At 44.8% G+C, this 27,233-nt stretch overlaps 1 protein-coding gene across 1 annotated transcript; it reads right to left on the bottom strand.

Annotated features, from left to right (window-relative positions):
• Window positions 1-15: 15 nt before the first annotated feature.
• DDX59 (DEAD-box helicase 59) lies at window positions 16-26,742 on the bottom strand. Its single transcript, XM_044300863.1, is given in 8 exon segments — window positions 16-489; window positions 491-505; window positions 1,206-1,334; window positions 2,093-2,245; window positions 10,759-11,010; window positions 11,223-11,312; window positions 23,732-23,899; window positions 24,972-26,742. Coding segments are annotated over 8 exon segments (2,610 nt in total). The 5' UTR covers window positions 26,529-26,742; the 3' UTR covers window positions 16-243.
• Window positions 26,743-27,233: the final 491 nt, after the last annotated feature.

The raw sequence follows: 27,233 nt of genomic DNA, 5'->3' as shown, positions 1-27,233 counted from the left end.
AAAAACACTTTTGCTCAACTGCAGGGTTAGTTTACAGTTTACACCATTAATGGCAAGCAAATTAAAATTGTGTTCTAGAAATTTTTATACACAGACAACTTTACGAAGAAGACAGTAACAAAAAATCCATGAGAAAAACTCTCAATAATGAGAGGAATATTTATTTTTCCCTGAGAAACTATAATTTTCCCAAGGTCAAAAACCGAAAGGAGTCCTTTATATACAAGTCACAGAGTGTTCTGGTCACTTGCGTGGTTTTTTTCTGTCATGTTTTCGGATGAGATTAAGAATCTGGTCTCCTGTGACCACCTTGTTTTGGTCATGATGCTTTCTCTGTTCTGTCCGCTTCTGCTCCTGCAGATACGGTGAGTTCAGCAGCTGCGGGGGAAGCAGGGACCCTGTTGGCTGCACCCTCTTTACCAGATCCCAGAACAGATTTTTGTTGTTTTTATTAATAAAGGTAATTGCAGTTCCTCGGTGACCCAGTCGTACCTGCTCTTCCAATCTTGAAAGAAACAAAAGATTAGTCAAAAATTACATACCGTACACATATTGGTTGTGCCAATTATAACTTACTGTGAGACTTTGCCCTTCTAAATAAATAAATGTCCTTGTATGTGGCAAAAATAAGAAAAAAAACAAAAACTGTATGTATCCGAAGGAAGGAGATGCAGTGTCCTATATGTACACAAAAAGAGTGCGTCCATACTGGTGTCATATGTCTGACAGAGCCACTGAATGATACGCCCACATGGCTATGTCACATAACTGATGAACGTGACAGTTTTTTTTATTCAAAGTTGTCCGACGACAAACACTTATCCACTATCCACATAACACATTAGCATTGGAGTCTATGAGAATTGTACTGCTTTCCTAGGGAGCCCTGCCAGAGGCAGCCTCGGATCATTCAGGAGGACCGAGGGTGCCGCACACACCATCCAGCTTCCTCGATCATTGCTAGGGAGAGCCAGTGCATGTCCAGGTTTTTGAGCTGTCAGATGCCATAGCATCTGAGGGGTAAATATGTGCAATCAACGTTATCGTCGATCACAAACAGCAGGCACCCAGGGTCTGATGTATAAAATAAAAGGCACCATGTTTAAATGCTGGACAGCTGATGTAAATTTATGTTAGGCGGTCAGGAAGGGGTTAACAAAATGAATTATTTATATGAGCACCACTGTTATATCAAACCTCCTCACCTGGTGAACATATTCATCCATGCTTGATGGCATGTCAAAATTCACAACCAATTTCACATGAACTAAATCCAGACCTCTGCCCAGGACACCGGTGCTGACTACAACATCATATTGCCCCTGTAGTAAGCCCTGTAAAAAGAGAGGGATGTGTTACTCCAAGAAACCACATGCCACCACTCAGTGCTTGGCTGAGATCGGAAGAATCCTCATAAGCCTTAAAGGGGTTGTCTCCCTTCAGCAAATAGAATTTATTATGTAGAGACAGTTAACACCAGGCACTTACTAATAATGTATTGTGAGTGTCCATATTGCTTCCTTTGTTGGCTTCATTAATTTTTCCATCACATTATACACTGCTTGTTTCCAATGATTACGACCACCCTGCAATCTATATCTATCAGTGGTGTTCGTGCTTGCGCACTTAGGAAAAAGTGCTGGCCTTCTCTGGTGGCCAGAACTGTGGGAGCTAACATAGGCTGGTGCTTTTTCCTATAGTGTGCAAGCACGACCACTGCTGCTGGATTACAGGGTGGTCGAAACCATGGAAACAAGCAGTGTATAAAGTGTATAATGTAAAAATAATCCAGCCAGCAAAAGAGGCAATATGGACAATCACAATACATTAGTGTCTTGTATTAACTTTCTCTACATAATGAATGGTATTTGCTGAAGTGACACAACCCCTTTAAGAAAAAGTGGACGGAGCTCAGATGTTTAAGTAACTCCCATAAGAGTGAAAAAGAACTACACACACAGTGTTCTATCCATTCACTGCTATGGGAGTTATGGAAACAATGGAGCACAGTCCTCTCAACAGTTTCCTTAGCTCTGGCCATCCCAGCCTGGCGCTTACTAAGGGGACTCCCATCCATCTCAAGTCATTTTACCTGTAGTATCTTAGTCCTTTCTGACTGGGACTTTTCAGAATGAATAGCAACACAATCTAATTCGGTAATCTTATGAACAGCTTCACTGAGCAGATCTGCACCCAGGCGGCAATCCACAAACACCAGAACAGGGGGCTGGAAAAGCTTTGAGTCCTATTGAGAGAAAGGCGAGACGATCATACGTCATATGAGACAATACAGATTAGTCCATCCAAGGCTGTCTTATTTAAATGTCACCTAAAGGGTTTCTATGCCAAGCAGGAAGTGGCTGTCCAAACCAGAAATACATAGATTACTCTTACTGGTAATCTGTTTTCCATGAGCCCATGACAGCACCTGTCCCCTTCCGGACAGGAACTTCCCCGATCTTTAAAAGGATCCTCCTCTCTCCACTCCTCAGTTTGTGACAAGACCCATAGGACTGAAATAATTCTATATACAGTAAAAACACACTTCAAAAACACCTACAGTCGTGGCCAAAAGTTTTGAGAATTACACAAATATTAGTTTTCACAAAGTTTGCTGCTAAACTGCTTTTAGATCTTTGTTTCAGTTGTTTCTGTGATGTAGTGAAATGTAATTACATGCACTTCATACGTTTCAAAGGCTTTTATCGACAATTACATGACATTTATGCAAAGAGTCAGTATTTACAGTGTTGGCCCTTCTTTTTCAGGAACTCTGCAATTCGACTGGGCATGTTCTCAATCAACTTCTGGGCCAATTCTTGACTGATAGCAACCCATTATTTCATAATCACTTCTTGGAGTTTGTCAGAATTAGTGGGTTTTTGTTTGTCCACCCCACCTCTTGAGGATTGACCACAAATTCTCAATAGGATTAAGATCTGGGGAGTTTCCAGGCCATGAACCCAAAATGTCAATGTTTTGGTCCCCGAGCCACTTAGTTATCACTTTTGCCTTATGGCACTGTTGCTCCATCGTGCTGGAAAATGCATTGTTCTTCACCAAACTGTTGTTGGATTGTTGGAAGAAGTTGCTGTTGGAGGGTGTTTTGGTACCATTCTTTATTCATGTCCCACTCTCTTGGATGAGAAGCAACCCCACACATGAATGGTCTCAGGATGCTTTACTGTTGGCATGACACAGGACTGATGGTAGCACTCACCTTTTCTTCTCCGGACAAGCCTTTTTCCAGATGCCCCAAACAACCGGAAAGAGGCTTCATCGGAGAATATGACTTTGCCCCCAGTCCTCAGCAGTCCATTCACCATATTTTCTGTAGAAGATCAATCTGTCCCTGATGTTTTTTTTTGGAGAGAAGTGGCTTCTTTGCTGCCCTTCTTGACACCAGGCCATCTTCCAAAAGTCTTCGCCTCACTGTGCGTGCAGATGCGCTCACACCTGCCTGCTGCCATTCCTGAGCAAGCTCTGCACTGGTGGCACTCCGATCCCGCAGCTGAATCCTCTTTAGGGGACAATCCTGGCACTTGCTGGACTTTCTTGGACGCCCTAAAGCCTTCTTAACAAGAATTGAACCACTTTCCTTGAAGTTCTTGATGATCCTATACATTTTTGATTGAGGTGCAATCTTAGTAGCCACAATATCCTTGCCTGTGAAGCAATTTTTATGCAACGCAATGATAGCTGCATGCGTTTCTTTGCAGGTCACCATGGTTAACAATGGAAGAACAATGATTTCAAGCATCACCCTCCTTTTAACAGGTCAAGTCTGCCATTTTAACCCAATCAGCCTGATATAATGATCTCCAGCCTTGGGCTCGTCAACATTCTCACCTGAGTTAACAAGACGATTACTGAAATGATCTCAGCAGGTCCTTTAATGACAGCAATGAAATGCAGTGGAAAGGTTTTTTGGGGATTAAGTTCATTTTCATGGCAAAGAAGGACTATGCAATTCATCTGATAGCTCTTCATAACATTCTGGAGTAGATGCAAATTGCTATTATAAAAACTTAAGCAGCAACTTTTCCAATATTTAATATTTATGTAATTCTCAAAACTTTTGGCCACGACTGTATATACATACCGTATATAAATATATATCTGAAGATTTTTAAATATTTATTTAGGGTGGAGAATAATGTAGGTGCTGTCATGGGCTCATGGGTTCATGGAAAACTGATTACTGGTAACAGTAATCTATGTATTTCCATTACGCCCCATTAGAGCACCTGTGAGAGACTAAATTAGATGACTCAGGGGGGAATCACAGCCTGCAGAACTTTTCTCCCGAAAGCTAAGTCCTGACTAGTCAAAAGGTCCAGTCTGTAATGCTTATAAAAAGTATTTAGAGAGCTCCAGGTAGCAGCTCTACAAATGTAATCAACAGAGGCACAGCCTCTCTGCCCATGATGTCGCTAGGGCTCTTGTGGAGTGTGCTGAAAATCCCGTAAGGAACCTGGAGACCCGCAGAAGAATACACTAAACCTATTGCTCTAACAATCCAGCTAGCAAAAGTACGACTTGTGACTTTCAGACCTCTATTTGGACCCTGAATTTGAATGGACAACTGAGAAGCCTTCCTCCAATCTTTAGTAGATTCTAAATAATGACACACACATCTCCTTATGAGAACATCTTAATATAAATGGAATCTAAGGGTTCAAATGTACTTTGGGTTAGACTAGAAAGAACCACATGGAGATCCCAAGGACACGATTTGGGCATAAGGGTTGGATTCAATCTGGAGGATGCTCTTCTAAACCTTTTAATCCAGGGGTGAATCACCAATCTAATGTCAAACAAGGCACTAAGTGCTGAACCCTGAACTTAATCTTTTAGGGTACTAGGTCTTAATCTCTTATTTTAGCCCTTCCTGCAGAAAGTTTAGGATCAATGGAATATCCAGGAAGTAAGGATAAATCCAAATCTGATCTGGAAAAATGGATAAATGCTTTCCAGATTCTCCCTTCCCCCATGCTTGCGACAGAGCATCTCACCCCTGAGACTGATCCGCTGGGGGTTGAGATAAAAAAAAACTAATTTTGCATTTCTTGCTCTCTCCCCCCTCCCCCCGTTGACATAGGCTACTGCTGTCGGAAAAGATCTTCACGTCTATTGCCTATTTATTAAGGAAAGGTATTCTCTCAGATCACAAAATATTGCCCTCAACTCCCTGTAATTCTGACATTTTGTTGACTTTGGGCAAGTGACTACTGGCCTTGGGAAAAACCCCTTGAGCTGGCATACGTTATTATTATGGGATTGTCTTTTATCCATTCCACCCCTGATCTCAGATTTACTGGACTCATCCACTGACTCGGGAATCTGAATTTTGTAGTCTAGGGATGACTGATCTCCATTCCAGCATGACAGAATGTGAGACTGAAGAACCCGGGACCTAAACTGAGCCCATTTCACCGCTGGAATACAGGAGGTCATTATTCCTAGCACTGACATGGCTTCTCTCAGGGTAGTTACTCTGGCTTTCTGGAATTTCAGAATCTTTTGTTGAATTACAAGCTCCTCCTTTTCTGGAAGAAAAGGAAGATTTTGGGGATGTAGACTCTAGTTGAATCCCTATGAAAAGTACATCAGTAATTTGGAGTCAGAGACAACTTTTTCCAGTTTATGAGCCAACCTAGATCTGTCAAGATCTTTAACACTTCCTGAATCTTTATTAAAAGGGTGTCTGGGGACTGCCCCACTATAAGGAGGTCATCCAGGTATGGGTTAATTATAATATCCAACCTCTTTGCTTGACCCATCACCTCTGCCAATAGCTTTGTGAAGATTCTCGGTGCCTGAACTGCCTATGAAGGAGTCTTTTGTCTGTACCGCTACCCTGAGAAACCTCTCAGATGAGGGGTGTATGGGCACGTGATAAAAGGCAACCTTGATATCTGTTAATGCCATAACAAAAATGGGGGATCAGATGAAGGACTATAGATGCAATTGATTCCATCTGAAATTTCTGATAAGTCAGATACGAGTTCAGGTCTTTATATTTTTTTATTGTCTGAAAGGATCTGTTTGGCTTGGGGACAAGGAAAAGAGTCGATAGAACCCATCTCCTATTTCCTCTTTTGGAACAGGAATTAAAACTGCTTTGTCCATTAGGTCTTTTAATTCCCCTAATAAGGCAAACTGCTTTGGAGAATGCTAATACAAAGATGTAATTTTTACTCGTGGGGATTTCTTGAAGTCTAAGGCTTCGTTCACATCACCGTTCAGCCTTTCCGTTCTCCTGCTCCGTTTAGGGGCAGGAGAACGGAAAGGACTGATAAGCACATAACTGACGCCAAACTGAGTTAAACGGAACCCTTAGGACCCCATAGACTATAATGGGGTCCGTTATGTTTCCGCTCAGAAGATGATTTTTAACCGATAACCTTCCTTTATTATGCTTTTTACCCAGGGACTTGCTGTAATATTTTGCCAAGCTTGATAAATTAAAGTAAAGCGACCCGAGGCGGGTGTCATTGCTGAGTAACGTCAGGAGACTGAGGTTTGGACTTAAACAACAGGCTCTTTGACTTATTTCTTCTCCAGTCAGTACTTTTTCATTTCTAGGTCCCCTCTTTTTCTCCCTAAACCGAAATGGCTTTCTTTGTCTAGGAAAGGATGGTACAGGAAACCCTTCTTTCTGTCAGAAGCTTTGTCTAAATATCATCCAGTTCAGGACCAATTAAAAAATTACCCTGGCAGGGCAGGGCACGGCACATAATTTGGACTTAGATGCAATGTCTCCTTTGCACCCTTTTAACCAAAGGGATCTCCTGGCAGAATTAGACAAAGCAGCTGCTCTAGCAGACAATCTTAAAGTGTCAGCAGACGCATCCGAAATAAAATCAGATGGCTTCAGCATAGTAGGAATCGCTTCTAGTAATTGTCTCCTTTGGGTTTCATTAGCAATATGGGACTCCAATACCCCCAACCAAAGTTTAAGTGATCTAGCTAGTGATGTAGTAGCAATATTAGGTTTAAAAGAGGAAGTGGACGCTTCCCAATTTTTCCTAAGATAGGTGTCAGCTCTTTTATCCATTAGGTCCTTTAGGGATCCTAAATACTCAAACGGGAGGGCCAATTTGTATTAACCTTTGCTTACAGGGGCATTAACCCAAGGTACATCTTCAGTAAGCCGACACTTCCTGATCATTAAAAGGGTATTTTCTTTTAATTGATCTAGGAATAAATAATTTTGATCAGGTTTGCTCCATTCTCTTTATCAATTCTTTACCACAGTCCTGTATAAGGAACACTCCCGCCTTCCTCGGTCTCAGGCTTTCAAACATTGAATCCTGTTTTGATCCAAATTATTTTTCTTCTTCTACTTCCATAGTAGACCTTACCGCTTAATAAAAATGTCTATCTTCTACTTTAAACAATGGCTTCCCAGCAAGATCTTCAGAGGAAGAATCAGAATCCTATATTAACCCTTCTTCCTCCGAATCTAAATCAGTACAGTCCAACTCTACCATCTGAATTTTTCTCTGCTTAGTGGAGCTAGTAGAGATTTTTTAAGCTGTTCTACAGAGGAACGAACCTCCATTTTGACTAGATTCTGTACGTTCTGGAAGAGAGACGGGGATTGTTCCGCTACCACTCTGTCCAAACATGCTTGACAACAGACTATGGGGTAAGATGGGCTTAACTTCTTTTTGCTAATCCCAGACTCTCTGCCCTTTGTCTTGTAAGTGGCTTTTCTTGGGGCTCCTTAACCTGTATTAATACACAGCCCACAGAAAACCGTATAAAATGAAAAAAAACTATCTCCTACCAGGAGACGGTAGGGTACAACCCCTCTTACCCCCCAGGAGTACCATGCCAGATTCTGAATGATGCTCTTGCCGCTCCGTGCGCTGTGGTCCATCCCCTTTTTCCTGCATAATTTCCAGCTGAAAGGGGTTCTTTTGGAAGGGGTCCGGCCACTATACAGCAACCTGCCACTCTGCTGCTGAACCCTTCCATATCGGCCGGCATCTTCTTTTGAAGGGCGTGCACTACGCTCCATGTTTCCAGCTCCTCCCCCTTCCTGTACCAGCGTGGAACGCACGCAACACATCTGACGCGCTTGCCCACTGTGCGCCAGAAACAGGGCCTGGTGATGCAGGGGGAGGAAGATTTCCATTCCCCACCGGAACACCGCCCAGCTGCAGACCTGCAGGAACATGATGCAGCCACCAGGACTCCCCCCATGGCAAGCAAAAGGAGACTAACCGGACTTCACAGAAGCTTCTAGTGAAGTCTTACGCTATCAGGTAATCTCTACTAGGTATTTTCAAAAAACCCTAGAGATCCTGCAGCCTCCTAACTAGATCCGGGAAAGATACACCCCCCTGTCCTATGGATAGGAAACAGGAAGAAACTGAGGAATGGAGAGAAGAGGATCCTTTTAAAGATCTGGGAAGTTCCCGTTTCCTGTCCGGAAGGGGGAGGATTTCTCACAGGTGCTGTCATGGAGCGTAATAGAAAAACCCTTTTGTGGAATTACATATGGTATGGCTTGCTGCAGTTAAGGGCTCATGCACAAGAGCGTGTGTTCCCCGTGCTGCGGACAGCAAATAGAAGTTTGCAATGCACGGGCACCATCCGTGTGCACGTCGTTTGTGGATGCAGACCCATTGACTTGAATGGATCTGTGATCCGCCGGTTCGCACTACACATAAAAATAGGACTTTTTTTGCGGTGTGGAGGCACAGACTGAAATCCCACGGAAGCAATTTGTAGTCCTTCTATGGGCATCCAATCGGTGCCTCCACTCTGCACCGCTCCATATCTAGTCGATTGCGGACCCATTTAAGTCCATGATACGGAGTGCACACGGCCAGTGCTCGTATATAGTAGACCTGCTGTTTGCCAGCCGCAATACAGGCACGGGGCACACACGCTCGAGTGCATAAGCCTTAAAAAAGGAAACAAGCATGTCCTAAAAAGTTAGTTGCAAAGACTGACATTTTTGAGAGTCTGAGCACTCAAGTGGATGGGCAATGAACAGAAAAAGTCAATGTGCATAACTATTCACCCCCTAAAGTCAATACTTTGTAGAGCCACCTTTTGCGGCAATAACAGCTCTAAGTCGCTTTGGATAAGTATCTATGAGCAGTTGCCACATCTTACCACTGGGATTTTTGCCCATTCCTCCTTGCAAAACTTCTCAAGCTCCTTCAAGTTGGATGGGTTGAGCTTGTGAACAGCAAGCAAGTCAACAGAAAGTCTGACCACAGATTTTCTATTGGATTGAGATCTGGGCTATGACTAGGCCATTCCAACACATTTACATGTTTCCTCTTAAACCACTCAAGTGTTGCTTTAGCCGTGTGTTTGGGGTCATTGTCCTGCTGGAAGGTGAACCTCCGTCCTAGCCCCAAATCACGCACAGAGTGGTACAGGTTTTGCTCATGAATATCCCTGTATTTAGCACCATCCATCATTCCCTTAACTCTGACCAGTTTCCCAGTCCCATTCCCACAGTAGGATGCTGCCACCACCATGTTTCACTGTGGGGATGGTGTTCTTTGGGTGATGCGATGTGTATCAGACATAGCGTTTTCTTTAAGGGCCGAAAAGTTCAATTTTAGTCTCATCAGACCAGAGCACCTTCCTCCATACATTTTGGGAGTCTCCCACATGCCTTTTCGCAAACTCACAACGTGCCTTTATGTTTTTAGCTGAAAGTAATGGCTTTTTTCTGGCCAATCTGCCATAAAGCCCAACTATATGCAGTGTACGCCTTATTGTCGTCCTATGTACAGATACTCCAGTCTCTGCTGTGGAACTCTGCAGCACCTACAGGGTTACCTTAGGTCTCTGTGCTGCCTCTCTGATTACAGCACTCCTTGCCCGGTCCGCGAGTCTGGGTGGGCGGCCGTCTCTTGGCAGGTTTGCTGTTGTGCCATGTTCTTTCAATTTGGTTATGATAGATTTGATGGTGCTCCTGGGGATCATCAACGATTTGGATTTTTTATTTTTTATTACCTAACCCTGACTTCACAACATTGTCCCTTACTTGTTTGGAGAGTTCCTTGGTCTTCATGGCAGTGTTTGGTTAGTGATGCCTCTTGCTTAGAGTTGCAGCCTCTGGGGCCTTGCAAAAAAGGTGTGTATATGTAATGACAGATCATGTGACACTTAGATTGCACACATGTGGACATCATTTCACTAATTATGTGACTTCTGAAGGTAATTGGTTGTACCAGAGCTTTTTATGGTCTTCCTAACAATGGGGGTGAATACATACGCACAGGCCAATTTTCTGTTTTCTATTTATAAACAACAGTTTTATTTATATATTTTTCTCATTTCACTTCACCAACTTAGACTATTGTGTTTTGATCCATCACATAAAATTCAGATTAAAAAAAAACATTGAACTTAAGACTGTAATGTAACAAAATACAAAAAAAGTCTGTTACTTGATAATTCCCAGCCATTGGGTGAAAGCTACGTTGATGTAGACACCTAAATAATAGTTTCTGCACAGCAGATCATGCAGTGTAAACTGTGATCTGGTCCCCAGAAATAATGATTCTCCATAGGGAAAAGCAATTGCTGTAGCGGTCACTCAACCTCATACAGAAAGATGATTGCCTCTCAAGCAGGCAATTATCAGGAACGAACAGTGCTTTCCCGATAACTGCCTGCTGTGTTAACCCATATAAATGCCCCTTAAGAAATGGCTGAATAATAAATAAATGCGGTATATAAGACAGCTTCAAGAAAGTTATAGTAAGAAGTGCTTACATTCAGTATTTCAAACAGCTTTTTTTTCTTGGAAGGCTCTTCCACCCAAAGTACAATCTGACGAACATTAGAGCATGGTTGGTTCTTCTCGCCAACAGTTATCCGCACCGGATCCCTCAAAAGCTGCTGGGCAAACCTCTCAATACTGTCAGGAATGGTGGCTGAGACCAGCACTGTCTGACGATCTGGTGAGCTGTTCTCCAGAACCTCAAGCACTTGCTGCTGAAACCCCATCTTTAGCATGGTGTCTGCCTGCAAACAGAAGCGTATGCCAGACTCTTTTCTGTGTCGTCATTTTAAAGAAATAAATCATTTATAAGGGTCAATGGTTTAGCACATTCTGCATTATAACAAGCGACAAACAGCCTGCTGGTGCCTAGTGGCTACAATGGTTTACAATTTCACACATCCAAGGGACTATGAATATGGAATACACAGGAGTGGAAGTATTAATATTTGCTCACCTCATCCAGGATCAGGATCTTCAGTTCCCCAAGGTTCACAGCATTTTGACTAATGATTTCTAAGAGTCTTCCAGGAGTTGCAATTATAACCTGAGAAGATTGTGTGGAGAGAAAAAAATAATCATAATCATCAATGGATTAGCAGAGCAAGTAAATCTGGAAAAATGATGTAGGTTCCATCTGTTTTTCATTAATGTTAACCACTTTCCGCACACAGCCATAATAGTACATGGGTAGTTCCAGCACCGCACCATCTACAGCAAGTGTCAGCTGTAACATACTGCTGACACCTCGGTTAAAGTGTTCCTAGATGAATAAACTTTATTAAAACCTATTCTAAATGTGATAAACTGAATTTTTGTAACATTCCTTAAATATTTTTTTCATTTTCCTTGAGAACTAGGAACTTCAGGTGCCTATAGCGCTTTGGAAGCCATACACTTGATTCCTCCGTAGGGCCGCAGTGAGCGATGTACACGCAGGAGCAGCGATGTGAGCTCCTGCCCTGTGCTTGCTCCACTATGCTAAAGCCTGTATAGATGTGGTATGAAAGGCTTTTAGCATAGCAGAGCGAGCACAGGGCAGGAGCTCACATAACACATCGCTGCTCCTGCCTGCACACACTCCACTATAACCTAACATGCAGAGCTTTTAACGAGTGGAGAGAGTGCAGGAAGAAGCAGCTATGTGAGCTCCTGCCCTGCACTCGATCTGCTAAAAGCTTTGCATACCACATCAGTATAGGCTTTAGCAGAGTGGAGCAAGCACAGGCATGGGCTCGCATTGCACATCAGCTGCTCCTACCTGTAGATCGCTCACTGCAGGAAGGTGATCAATGACAGGGGGGTGATCACCTCATATAGACTCCCTGATCACCGCCCTGTCATTGATCACCCCCCTGTCAGGCTCCATTCAGACGTTCGTATGTGTTTTACGGATCCGCGGTGTCCGTGTTTTGCTGATCCACGGATCCGCAAAACACATACGGACGTCTGAATGGAGTCTTACAGGGGGGTGATCAATGACAGGGGGGTAATCAGGGAGTCTGTAAGGCTTCATTCAGACGTCGTATGTGTTTTGCGGATCCGCAAAACACATCTGGACGTCTTAATGAAGCTTGTGACAAAAAAATAAAAAAAACTTCCATGAACTCACTATGCCCATCACGAAATACCTTGGGGTGTCTTCTTTCCAAAATGGGGTCACTTGTGGGGTAGTTATACTGCCCTGGCATTTTAGGGGCCCTAATGCGTGAGAAGTAGTTTGAAATCAAAATGTGTAAAAAATTACCTGTGAAATCCTAAAGGTGCTCTTTGGAATGTGGGCCCCTTTGCGCACCTAGGCTGCAAAAAAGTGGCACACATGTGGTATTGCCGTACTCAGGAGAAGTTGGGCAATGTGTATACAAAGTTGTCATTTGACAGAGATATTTATCTCACCCAGCATGGGCATGTGCAAAAAGACACCCCAAAAAACATTGCCCGACTTCTCCTGAGCACGGCGATACCACATGTGTGACACTTTTTTGCAGCCTAGGTGGGCAAAGGGGCCCACATTCCGAAGAGCACCTTTAGGTTTTCACAGGGCATTTTTTACACATTTTGATTTCAAACTACTTCTCACGCATTAGGGCCCCTAAAATGCCAGGGCAATATAACTACCCCACAAGTGACCCCATTTTGGACATGGGCATAGTGAGTTCACAGAAGTTTAAATTTTTTGTCACAAGTTAGTGGAATATTAGACTTTGTAAGGAAAAAAATAATAAATAAAAAAAATCATCATTTTCCGCTAACTTGTGACAAAAAAAAAAGTATGAACTCACTATGCCCATCAGTGAATACCTTAGGGTGTCTACTTTCCGAAATGGGGTCATTTGTGGGGCGTTTCTACTGTCTGGGCATTGTAGAACCTCAGAAAACATGACAGGTGCTCAGAAAGTCAGAGCTGCTTCAAAAAGCGGAAATCCACATTTTTGTACCATAGTTTGTAAATAGTGTTGAGCGAACTTGTGTTTTAAATTCGGCGTCTAAAGTTCGGGTTCAGGTTATCGAAGTATCCCGTTATGGATTCCGCTACCACGGACCATAACGGAATTTAGAATCCATAACGGGATACTTCGATAACCTGAACTCGAACTTTAGACGCCGAACTTAAAACACAAGTTCGCTCAACACTATTTGTAAACGCTATAACTTTTACCCAAACCATTTTTTTTTTTATCAAAGACATGTAGAACAATAAATTTAGAGAAAAATTTATAGAAATGTATTTTAATTTTTTTAAAAAATTTTTACAACTTATAAATTTCATTTTTTTGCAAAAATTTCGGTAAATTTCGATTAATAACAAAAAATGTAAAAATGTCAGCAGCAATGAAATACCACCAAATGAAAGCTCTATTAGTGAGAAGAAAAGGAGGTAAAATTCATTTGGGTGGTAAGTTGCATGACCGAGCAATAAACCGTGAAAGTAGAGTAGTGCAGAATTGTAAAAAGTGGTCTGGTCAATAAGGGTGTTTAAGCTAGGGGGGGCTGAGGTGGTTAAGTGGTGATAACTTTAAAACGCTTCGACTTATCCAGGCCATTCTGAGAAAAAAAAAAAAAAACACTTTTTAAAGGACCAGTTCAGGTCTGAAGTCACTTTGTGAGGCTTACATAATAGAAACCACCCAAAAATGACCCCATTCTAAAAACTACAACCCTCAAGGTATTCAAAACTGATTTTACAAACGTTGTTAACCCTTTAGGTGTTCCACAAGAGTTATTGTAAAATGGAGATGAAATTTAAGAATTTCAATTTTTGGGCTAATTTTCCATTTTAATCAATTTTTTTTCAATAACAAAGCAAGGGTAAACAGCCAAACAAAACAATATTTATTGCCCCGATTCTGTAGTTTGCAGAAACACCTCCATATGTGGCCGTAAACTACTGTATGGGCACACGGTAGGGCGTAGAGGGAAAGGTGCGCCGTGTGGTTTTTGGAAGGCAGATTTTGCTGGACTGGTTTATTTACATCATCTCCCATTTGAAGCCCCCTGATGCACCCCTAGAGTAGAAACTCCATAAAAGTGACCCCATTTTGGAAACTACGGGATAATGTGGCATTTTTATTACTACTATTTTTAGGGTACATATGATTTTTGGTTGCTCTAATATTACATTTTTGTGCGGCAAGGTTACCAAAAATAGAAATTCGGAAATTTCATCTCCATTTGCCATAAACTGTTGAGGAACACCTAAAGGGTTAATAAAGTTTGTCAAATTAGTTTTGAATACCTTGAGGGGTGTAGTTTCTTATATGGGGTCACTATTATGGAGTTTCTACTCAGGGGGTTCTTCAAATGGGACATGGTGCCCAAATAAAAAAATAAAATAAAAAAAAAAGCCCATCAAAATCTGCCTTCCAGAAACCATACGGCGTTCCTTTCCTTCTGCTCCCTGCCGTTTGGTCATACAGCAGTTTACGACCACATATGCGGTGTTTCTGTAAACTGCAGAATCAGGGTAATAAATATTAAGTTTTGTTTGGCTGTTAACCCTTGCTTTGTTACTGGAAAAAACGGTTTAAAATGGAAAATTTGCCCCAAAACTGCAGTTTTGAAACTATTTTTATTTTATTTTTTTGACCATGTTCATCTGAGGGGTTAGGTCATGGGGTATTTTTATAGAACAGATTCTTACGGACGCGGCGATACCTAATATGTCTATATTTTTTACATTTATTTAGGTTTTACACTATATTATCCTTTTATAAACAAAAAAAAAAAAACATTTTAATATCTCTATAGTCTAAGAGTCCGTTTTTAGCCGATTATCTTAGGTAGGGGCTCATTTTTTGCCGGATGAGAGGACGGTTTTATTGGCACTATTTTGGCCGGATCCCCTAGGGGGGGGACATGCTGCATTATCTTGATAATGCAGGCATTTCCGGATGGCCTCAAACCTGGAGCGCGTCAAAGCCGTACTGTAAAAGTGGGGTCTGGTAGAGAACAGTACAGCCTGGCACTAGGTTTTTTGACTAAGCCCATGAGGACGATAAGCTGAAGGACTTTAATACAATGGTGTTGGAATTCGGGATCCCCCATACTGATACCTATAAATATTTTCAACTCAGGAATGCACTGCGGATAGTGGTACAGGAGGATAGGTATAGGAGGGAAAAATCGGATAGGTTGGATAAGTTTACTACACTAGGGGAAGGAGGTGGAACAACCGCAAGGAGATATAGGCTTCTGATGGAAGGTAAGAAAAAAACGATTACAATGCTTGCTGTAGGAAAATGGGAGAAGGATCTAGATTCCTTCACAGAAGAAAATTGGAGAGATGCTCTTAAAAATTATGCGACAATCTCGGATAGGGGCTCACATAAAATCTCACAATTCTTTATAGTGCACAGACTACACCGATCTCCATGGATGTTGAAAAGAATGGGAGTGAAAGCAACAGATAAGTGCCCCAAATGCAGGGAGGAGAGAGCTGATTTAATACATTGCTTTTGGAGATGTCCCAAGCTCCATAGATATTGGACAGAAATAATTGAAACCGTTTTTTTGCTTTTGAAGGTTCGGCTGCCCAGGGATCCAATAATTTGTATTCTAGGGGCAACTGAACATTTGAAGCTAAATAAAAAAACACGACTGGTTCTGAATAAAGTACTATTTCAGGCCAGATTACTTATACTCAGGAAATGGATAAAAGTAGACTTACCGACGGTGGGACAGTGGAGAAAAATGATAGATAATTTAATTAAAGAAGAACGAGTGATGAAGAGTCACAAAAAAAGGTCATTAAATCTCGACCCGGTATGGAAAAATTGGCTACTTTAGTGTTTTTTTTTTTGTTTTTTTTTTCCTCGCGTCCCCATGTGGGGGGAGGGGGGGGGGGGGAGGAGGGAGGGTAAGGGTCCATTCACACGTCCTGTTTTTTTTCATCCTGAAAAACGGTCCGTTTTTTGCGGATCCGTTGTTCCTGAAAATGTTTCCGTATGTCACCCGTTTTTTGCGGATCCGCAAAAAACGGAAACATGTATACATTTCAATAATCAAATAAAGTTGTTTGGATTTCTTTGAAAAAAAAAATAAAAAAAAATATAAAAATTGCTATGTGTTTCCAGGAACGGATTCCGCAAAAAACGGAAGACATACGGAATGACATCCGAATGTCTTCCGTTTTTTGCGGAACCATTGACTTTGCATTATACCAGGATCCGATTTTTCAGGACAAGAATAGGACATGTTTTATATTTAAACGGACATGCGGAACGGAACAACGGAAACGGACAGCACACATTGTGCTGTCCGATTTTTTCCAGGACCCATTGAAAATGAATGGGTCCAGATCTGGTCCTGATCTGTTCCTGAAAAAACGGAACAGATCAGGAAAGAAAAAACGGACGTGTGAATGGACCCTAAGGGAAAGAAAAAATGATGAAAAAGAATTGTAACTATTATGTCTAGTGTTAGAGTAATGTGTTTTTTCCATTTTTATGGATCTATTTTGTATGTGAAATTCAAATAAAAAAAAAAAAAAAAAAAGCCCATGTGCAGCACGAGGCCCCAAAACGTCCTCATCTCGGCTGCACTGACCAGAAGCCCTAGCCAAAAAGAAGCCCAGGTGTTGAGCAACTAACTGTTGGGCGTACAGGTTTGTTTGCTCCACCATCAGATTTACAAAGTGGTCACTGAAAAAAAAGACTAAAATAGTCGTATTCAGTGAAGCTCACTGTGGAAATCTGGATTCCTGATTGGCCTACAAAAACAGGAATCACGGGCTCAAAACGCTCTAGGGTACACCAGTCAAGTTCACCGGCAGGGGGCTCCGGTGGATTTAACTGGTGGGCCGGAAAACTAGTACGAGCCCCAGAGCTGCTCGTACTAGTGTGGGCCACAGGGTCCCTAGCATTGCGGTCCCCTTGAAATCTCCGCCGCCTTGGGGGCTCATCATCATCATTAGATGATGAGGAGGACATGGATGACAAAAGGAAAGTGGTGTCATCCTCGTCCTCACTGGGGCTCTCTGACTCCGAGGCAAGCTGGGCATATGCCTCCTCGGCCGAAAAAAATCCGGCGGACCATATTGGGGTGTGCGTGCGTGGAAGTCTTTATTTGGTGTGCGTGTGTGCGGGGGCATGGGTGTTCACGTACTTACCCTAAACAGACAAAAAAAAATATATATAAAAAAATTAAAAAGGCCAAAAAATAAAATTTTTAAAAAAAGCAAACTTGCTGATCAACCGTCCGAAGTTGATCAGCGGTAGGGTGTGCGATGCGCTAACAGTGGCCGGACGCTAGGAGTGTCGGCCACACTCAACGTACGCAGAAAAAAAACAAGTAGACAGGTGTGCTGTGGACCCCAGATTTAGGGTGATGCAACCAAAAACATTTTTTTTTTTTCAACTAAACTTTCCCTGCCTATCCTAACCTGTCCCTAACCACCTTGGTGAAGGGGGGTGCTGGGCACAGAGGGGGGTGCTAGCTCTGGAGATCTGATGCACAAAAAGGAGGAGGAGAGGAGCGCTGCAATAATTTGAATGGCCCACCCCTGCAGCCAATGAGAGATGATCCTCAGAGGTGATGTCACCATCACCTCTCAGGATCACAGGATGGTGATTGGTGGTGTATTATCACACCACCGATCACCATCCTGTTCCGGGTTATCTGAACTGACCTGCGGTTTCCTGCGATCGATGACACGGGGGGGGGGTGTTCACGGGGTCACTCTGCGGTGGTGATCGGAACTACACATGTGTCCCAAACAGGTTAAAGCTGAATTCAATGTGGCTTAAAGGGGTTCTGCAGTTTTTTTAAAACTGATAATCCATCCTCTGGATAGATCAGTGGGAGTCCGATCAGCTGTTTGAGAAGGCAGCAGCGTTGGCAGTAGCGCCGCGGCCTTCTCACTGTTTACCGCAGATCCAGTGACGTCACGACTAGTATCAATGGCCTGGGCGGGGCTAAGCTCTGTTCATTTGAATGGAGCTTGGCCCCGCCCATTTGAATGGAGCTTAGCTTCGCCCAGGCAATTGATGCTAGTTGTGACGTCACTGGGCTTGAGGTAAACAGCGAGAAGGCTGCAGCACTACTGCCAGCGCCGCTGCCTTCTCAAACAGCTGATCGGCAGGGGTCCCAGGTGTCAGACCCCGCCGATCAGATGCTGATGATCTATCCAGAGGATAGATCATCAGTAGGGCTGAAACGATTATTCGAATAACTCGATTAAATCGAGTCAAAAAATTCATCGATGCAGTTTCCCTGCATCGAGGAATCGTTTACATCACGTGATCACGGAGCGGGAGTGAAATTAAGCGTCTCACTCACCGCTTCCGTGTCCTCCGGAGGCCAGAGAGGCAGGACTGAGCCGGCCGGCACAGCTGAGGGAGGAGGAGGGAGTCTCTCCCTCCCCACTGTGCGCGGCTGCCGCTGAAGGACCAATGAGGACAGAGTAGGAGTAGGAGGGGAGGGACTGTGGCCACTGCGCCACCAATGAATGTGCCGGCCATATCCCACAGGGTCCCCCTCCTCCACCCCCATCATTGGTGGCAGTGTCAGTTCCGATCGGAGCCCCAGCAGTGTAATGCTGGGGCTCCGATCGGTTACCATGGCAGCCAGGACTGCTACTGAAGTCCTGGCTGCCATGGTATGTTAGTGAGCAGAGAGCAGCGCATTATACTCACGTGCGCTTGTGGCCGCCGGTCACTCCTTCTTCTGTCTGTGCGGCGGATTGCTAATGTTTACAGCATTAGCAATGCGCCGCACAGACCTATGAGAAGGAGCGACCGCCGGCCACAGCGCACGTGAGTATAATGCGCTGCTCTCTGCTCACTAACATACCATGGCAGCCAGGACTTCAGTAGCGTGACTCCTGACTGCCATGGTAACCGATCGGAGGCCCAGCATTACACTGCTGGGGCTCCAATCGGAACTGAAACTGCCACCAATGATGAGGGGGAGGAGGGGGACCCTGTGGCAACTGCCACCAATGATTAATACTGGGGAGGGAGGGGGGGGGGTTGCGTTACCAGAGAGGGCAGGCAGATCAGAGGCTGGGGGGGGGGGGGAGGCAGATCAGAGGCTGGGGGGGGGGGAGGCAGATCAGAGGCTGGGGGGGGGGGGAGGCAGATCAGAGGCTGGGGGGGGAGAGGCAGATCAGAGGCTGGGGGGGGGAGAGGCAGATCAGAGGCTGGGGGGGGAGAGGCAGATCAGAGGCTGGGGGGGGAGAGGCAGATCAGAGGCTGGGGGGGGAGAGGCAGATCAGAGGCTGGGGGGGGAGAGGCAGATCAGAGGCTGGGGGGGAGAGGCAGATCAGAGGCTGGGGGGGGAGAGGCAGATCAGAGGCTGGGGGGGGAGAGGCAGATCAGAGGCTGGGGGGGGAGAGGCAGATCAGAGGCTGGGGGGGGGAGAGGCAGATCAGAGGCTGGGGGGGAGAGGCAGATCAGAGAGAGGCTGGGGGGGAGAGGCAGATCAGAGGCTGGGGGGGAGAGGCAGATCAGAGGCTGGGGGGGAGAGGCAGATCAGAGGCTGGGGGGAGAGGCAGATCAGAGGCTGGGGGGGAGAGGCAGATCAGAGGCTGGGGGGGAGAGGCAGATCAGAGGCTGGGGGGGGAGAGGCAGATCAGAGGCTGGGGGGGAGAGGCAGATCAGAGGCTGGGGGGGAGAGGCAGATCAGAGGCTGGGGGGGAGAGGCAGATCAGAGGCTGGGGGGGAGAGGCAGATCAGAGGCTAGGGGGGGGGAGGCAGATCAGAGGCTAGGGGGGGGGAGGCAGATCAGAGGCTAGGGGGGGAGGCAGATCAGAGGCTAGGGGGGGGAGGCAGATCAGAGGCTAGGGGGGGGGAGGCAGATCAGAGGCTAGGGGGGGGGAGGCAGATCAAAGGCTAGGGGGGGGAGGCAGATCAGAGGCTAGGGGGGGGAGGCAGATCAGAGGCTAGGGGGGGAGGCAGATCAGAGGCTAGGGGGGGGAGGCAGATCAGAGGCTAGGGGGGAGGCAGATCAGAGGCTAGGGGGGGAGGCAGATCAGAGGCTGGGGGGGGGCAGATCAGAGGCTAGGGGGGAGGTAGATCAGAGGCTGGGGGGGAGGCAGATCAGAGGCTGGGGGGGGAGGCAGATCAGAGGCTGGGGGGGGGGAGGCAGATCAGAGGCTGGGGGGAGGCAGATCAGAGGCTGGGGGCAAGCAGATCAGAGGCTGGGGGCAAGCAGATCAGAGGCTGGGGGCAAGCAGATCAGAGGCTGGGGGGAGCACCTTGGCATGTATAAAGTTATTGGTTTAGAGAGGGGTTAATGAAGGCACCTCCAAGGTGCTTTCATTAACCTCTTCAAACCAATAACTTTATACATGCCTAATGCCATGGTGCTTCCATTAACCCCTCCAAACCCAATGGGCATGTATAAAGTTATTAACCCCTTCAAACCAATAACTTTATACATACCTAATTACGTACGTTATTTTAAGTAGCTTTTTCTCATTAGATTACTCGATGAATCGAGAAATATAATCGATAGAATACTCGATTACAAAAATATTCGTTTACTGCAGCCCTAAATCAGTTTAAAAAAAAAAACACTGCAGAATCCCTTTAAATAAGTGTTTATGACCTCTCAGTAGTTTAAAGATATGGTTTATTAGATGACCAAAACAAAGTGAAAGTACTAGTCACACAGCTAGAAAAACAGTTAACCATTTGTGACAGAACGGCTCAATATTTTTAATAAGGACCAATTGAAAAAAATGATTTTCAGCTGAAAATGAGTAAAATGCAATCATAACAAAAAATTGCTCCCAAAAGGGGTACAAAATGAGGAACTACCTGCATTCCCCACATAGCAATTCTGGAACATCTATACTTGGAACACACCCCAAACTGGTAACACCCTATACCAGTACCTATACTGCAAGCTGCTGGCAATTCATTCATAACTAATAAATAATAAAGAAATGGCACAACATAGAGTCATAAGAATAGATGCTCCAGAATTGTTATTACATGAGGAGTGCAAGTAGTTACTACAACTGACATGCCTGGAGAGGTGACAGGTACTCTTTATAGCCTCATGCAAGTTTAATGGGACTGCATCCATCAGCGCCAGCCACACGGACGGGAGCATGCATTGGGGACCGCAATTTGCATAATAAGTGTGTGTGCATGAGCCCTAGCATCGAGCCCTGATGTTTAACCCCTCTGATACCATGGCCCATACTAATCGTGGTTTAATAGAAGTAGGGGGGAACTCTCTATGTAAGCCTGTCTGTGCCCCCTAATAGCCACTAGGTCTGCCATAAAAGCCTAATAACAGATACAGGCATACAGGGGTACTGAAGTGTATTATGCAAGTTTAAAAAAAAAAAAAATCTTATACAATGTTTTTATTTATAAATAGAAAAAACAAAAACTACACATATTTGGTATTCTTTTATCCATAAGGATCCATACTATAAAACCTAACCAACAATGCCAGAATAGCAGTTTTTTGTTCATTGCCACCTCTTAAAAGCATAACAAAATGTAATCCAATAAGGTCTTACTAGGGGCTATCAGTGGAGGAATTAAAATAGCCACTGTCGGACTCTTCAGCATGGAACCTGTGGCAGGACGGCCGATGCCAGAATGCAGAGCAGGAGCCCTATGTCAGCACCGTTCTATTGCTGTCTCAGCCCTGTGCACCACAATGTTATGTGCTGATCACAGCTGAGGTAAGTGCCGAGCTGTATCTATGTGCACCAGAACAGAGCTCACCAGGTACTCACCTCCACTGACTGCACCCCAGACAAATTGAGCCATTACTAATAATTAACCCCTTAACGCATAATGCCGTACATGTATGGCCTTATACGACCGCAACTGTATGAAGTGGGCTGCTGCGGTGAGCCCGCTCCATACATGGTGAGTGCCAGCTGTATGATACAGCCGACACCCCGCCGCAATGACAGGGAACGGCAATCCCGCCAAACCCTACCATTTAACCCTTCAGATGCCGCAATTAACGCTGATAGCGGCAATTGTGGACTTAGGCAGAAGGATGCGGCTCCCTCTGCCTTCCGATCGGAGACCCTGCAGTCAAATCAAAAGATCCCAGGTTCTAGTCCCCTAAGGAGGCTAATAGTTAATAAATAAGAGGTTAAAAAATACTAAAATTTAAAAAAAATGAAAAACACCAAAATATTAAGTTTGAATCCCCCTTTCCCAATTTTACATATAAAAATATCTAAACAACAAAAAAAACTATGCATCACCAGGTCTGAAAATGTCTGAACTATTAAAACCTAAAAAAAAAAATTAAAATAAAATATCTGTGCAGTGAACACCGTAATGGAAAAAATTAATAAATGAATGAAAAACACGCAATTCGCCATTTTTTGTCATCTTGTCCCCCCCAAAAAATTTTTATAACAGTGATCAAAAAGTCGTACATACCACAAAAATGGTACCAATGAAAACTACAGTTTGTTATGCAAAAAACAAGGGAAAAAAATCTAAGAATAAAGTTATGACTATTGTAACATGGGGGAGGAAAAAAAAAAAAAAAAAATGTTAAAATGAAAATATGCCTGGTATTTAAGAGGTTAAAGGCATTTAGAGGGTTATTTATAACAAGTATTTTAAGCATTTTCAGAAGGTATTGTTTCCAGGAGAACCCATTTAAGGCCAAACTACATTTCTCTATTAAGGGAATAAAGGGGGTCATCATGTTACACCATCTAAGGCTAGTAATAGAGGGGAGACCTCAAGCTCAGCCTGAGACCTGCAGTCACAGAACTGAGCAATTGGCACTTTATTTTGTATAAATTTGTATAGAGGGAGAGCAGTCATCAAACTGTGCATGGGCAGAGGAGACAGGACTGACAAGGGTTCTCTATGTGACTTACAAAAAATATTCTACAGATTTTCGAACCAGCGCCTGGATATGAAACACTTTTGTAATTGCATGTAATTAATTTAATATAGCCACAATTTTTTTGTATAGCGCCACCTGCTGTGTTTTTCTTTTTCTTATTTCTTTGTCCGGCTCACTGAGATGGCCGCACATGCTCAGTTTCATCCTTCAACTGCCTCCTAAACTGTGAAAGGGTGAGAGCTGCAGCAGAATAGACACTCCCCTTCAGCTTGAGCCTTGAAGTTTGGCAGACGGGCCCAAATAATTTTGTATAAATGTATTTGCCAAGAATCTCAAATTTGCTAAATAAGTGCAGCATTAGCACCAGAATGTTTTCAATAATCATGGAATTATTGTACTTTATTTGTGTTTGCGGAGGGCTGTTGCGTGCACCTGCACATTGGGATGTGCTGACTGACCCCCTTTTTTTAAGTTGTACTATGCATGCATAGTCACTGCCATTGGTTCTCGTTCGCCCACACAGTAATTACACACAGATTATTGAGCTTGTGTACAAGTGACTGTGGGTGTGAAAAAAAGTTCTAATGTGACAAAAAAAAAAAAAAGTGTATAAAATAAGCTACATGCATAAACCAAGCAATGCCATATAAGATTCTGAAATTCAGACATGTCTCCAATTACCTGCACATTCTGCCGAAGTCGGTGCAGCTGGGGTGGTAATGGCATCCCACCCACAAGTAAAGCAGTCTTCATTTGGGGAAGTTTGAACATCAGCTCCTGGGCCTGTTTCTCTATCTGCACTGCCAGCTCCCTTGTGGGCGTAAGGATGAGTGCAGCGGGGGCGTCCTTCTAAACACAAGATACACAAGAGGTTGAGGAGACTTTTCTGATATCTGTAGGTATCCTGCTACACTTTACATTAGTGGTTCTAACCACCCGGTGGCTCTCCAGAGAACTTCCAGTCTCTTTCCGTCAGGGCATGCTGGTAGTTTGAGCCGCAGATTAGAAATGAATCCATGCTGCCAGTGTCAGAGGAACATGCCTTGGGTTTTCTCATCTGAGACGATAGGGGCATATCGCTAGGATATACCCCCATTATCTGATAGGTGTGGGTCCCATCATTGGGAGACACAACTATATCGAGAACGAAGCGGGCCATAGTGGTGGCTGGAGGACTCTGGTCCAGCCACCACCAAGCGCTTTCCGCATAGAAGTGAATGGGAGCGCACAGTGCATGACCGGCCACTGCTTTCATTCACTTCCATGGGCTTGGCTATTTTTGGCGGTCCCAAAGAAATGAATGGAGGGCGGCTGCGCATGCGCAGTGCACCTTCCACTACTTTCCTAGCGATATGCCCCCATTGTCTCAGATGAGACAACCCCTTTAATAGACAATGGCTATACCCAGTTGTCAATTTATTCATATATTTCTGGGAGGAATAACACAAAGACCAACGCTAAGAAATAGGTTCTCCAGCACTGACAGTAAATGAGGTATTCCCATCTCAGATGACCTCACAACTATCTTGTGAATGACCCTGGACCCACTTTGGCGGCTGCTGTGACTGAATAGGTACCGGTAGTTCTTCCCATCCACTTCTACAATGGGTCCTAAGATTTTTTTAAACGCCAAAAGAAGTGAATGGAGAGAACCGTACATGTGGGGCCACCTCTTCAATCACAGCAGCCTGGCCTAACATCTATTGGCCATTTTAAAAAATCCATTCAAAAACATGAAAGCAACTTGTATGCCTGGCTGCCATGTTTAGGATTGTGGGGGTCCCAGCCATCAGACCTCCACCATGCAGACATTGATGACATATGGGAATTCCCATCACGAGAAAGGAGAAACAAGCCATGATATATCCTGGAGACACAAATACACAGAACCAGTACTGGGAGATTATTACGTATGGAATACCTGTTCCATACATCTGATGAGAGCTGGAAGGAGGAAAGCAGCAGTCTTCCCAGATCCGGTGTCAGCACTCGCCAGGATATCCCTTCCTATCAGTCCAACAGGGACCATCTGCATCTGGATGGGAGTAGGCACTTCATATCCAGCCCGTTTCAGGTTTGTGCAAAGTGTGGGAGGAAAGTTGCAGTGCTCAAACTCTATGATTGGCCTGCACACCAGGTTTCCATGTACAGATAAGCCAAGCTGCTGTCTTAAAGTGTCAATCTGATCCTGCCCCAGCTGGGTGATGAACTGGTGCTCTCTGTAGGTGTAGCTTGTATCATTTGATCGTGAAGACGCTGCCTCCATGGGCTGATGCACAGGGGGTACAACTGTCACAATGTCACCCGGACTAGAGAAAGGCGATTGTTCTACAGCGGTTACATTAACTGATGACTGGTGAGCAAGTGCTGTGTCCTCCGATGATGATACCCCTGTAGATTGCAGGAGGTCTTTGGCTTTACACTCTAAACTACACACATCATGCTCCGTCTGGTCACAGATGTACTCTCCATATCTCCCACATATAACACAGACAGGTTCCCCCTGGAGCGGCCAGCGCTGAAGTTTGCTGTAGGATTTGATGGGTTCATCCTCTGCATCAGAGGCAGGTGGTAAGGATGGTGGAAGAGGAGCAGGAGGTGGTACAGGACCCAGAGAAGCAGAAGAGGCTGAGAGATGGGAAGATGGTGTGGCATGTGTTGTAGAAGCATGGGCAGATGTTGATGAATACGTTGCAGCATCACCTGGGATGGTCAGTGTTACGGCAGACAGGGAGCCATGCGTTCCAGCATCACCTGGGGTGGTCAGTGTTGCGGCAGACGGGGAGCCATGCGTTCCAGCATCACCTGGGGTGGTCAGTGTTACGGCATCAGACAGGGAGCCATGCGTTCCAGCATCACCTGGGGTGGTCAGTGTTGCGGCAGACGGGGAGCCATGCGTTCCAGCATCACCTGGGGTGGTCAGTGTTACGGCAGACGGGGAGCCAAGCGTTCCAGCATCACCTGGGGTGGTCAGTGTTCCAGCATCACCTGGGGTGGTCAGTGTTGTGGCATCAGACGGGGAGCCAAGCGTTCCAGCATCACCTGGGATGGTCAGTGTTACGGCAGACGGGGAGCCATGCGTTCCAGCATCACCTGGGGTGGTCAGTGTTACGGCAGACGGGGAGCCACGCGGTCCAGCATCACCTGGGGTGGTCAGTGTTACGGCAGACGGGGAGCCATGCGTTCCAGCATCACCTGCGGTGTCAAGTGTTGCAGCATCAGACGGGGAGCCATGTGTTGCTACAGCAGGAGGTGAGAGAAGGACAGCACAGGAGGAGGACACTGCAGTGGGGAGCAGGGCATTATGAAGAGAAGTGGCAGCAGATGCTGCTAGAGAAGTCACACATGAAGAAGCTGAAACAGAGGATGTGTTACTATTTACTGACGACTGACAGTTCAGACCCCCCGCCCCCCTCCTCCTCTTCACTGCAGGTCCCTCGGTTTCCTGTCGCCTCTTCACCGCTCTCGGCACAAACATTGTCACATGAAGCCTCTGGCCGGTAATAAGGGGTCATCCCGCACAAAGTAACTCTAGTTCCGGTCAGCAGAGGTCGCTATGCAGAAAACCGATCACTAGATGAAATCAGCCAGCTAGCCGCACAGCGGTCCTTCCGTCTCACACTGATGACGTCATGTCTGGTGGCTCTCTTAATCCTTTCCTTTACCATAGGGTTGTGAATCGCAGCATGCGCCGTAAGGACCGTGTGACGTCACGTGGGCTTGAAGGAGCCGTGACATGTATCAGTAGGGGAATATTTATATTCCATGGGCTCTGCTAATAAAGATTAATTCAAAATGATAAAAACTAATCCTTTTGATGGTCTTAACCGTGAGGCGCATGGCCACTGGGTTTGAGGCTTCCCCTGTGACCAATAGCCTCTGTGAGTTCTCTTTTAACCCTTTCCTGACATGGCAATTTTCTATTTTTGCGTTTTCGTTTTTCGCTCCCTGCCTTCCCAAAGTCATAACTATTTTATTTTTCCGTTTACATAGCCTTATGAGGGCTTGTTTTTTTGCGTGACAAGGTGTACTTTCTAATGTTGCCATGTAATATTACATAGGATGTAGTGGGAAGCGGGGAAAAAATTACGAATGGGGTTGAATTGGGGGGAAAAACACAATTTCATAGTTTTTTTTACAGCGTTCCTTATGCGGTAAAACTGACCTGTGCTGATCATTCTCC

This window comes from Bufo gargarizans, chromosome 7 (assembly GCF_014858855.1).
Source record: "Bufo gargarizans isolate SCDJY-AF-19 chromosome 7, ASM1485885v1, whole genome shotgun sequence".
Classification (NCBI taxonomy): Eukaryota; Metazoa; Chordata; class Amphibia; order Anura; family Bufonidae; genus Bufo; species Bufo gargarizans.
Note: the sequence above shows the minus strand (reverse complement) of the source record. Positions and strands in the feature narration are given on the sequence as shown.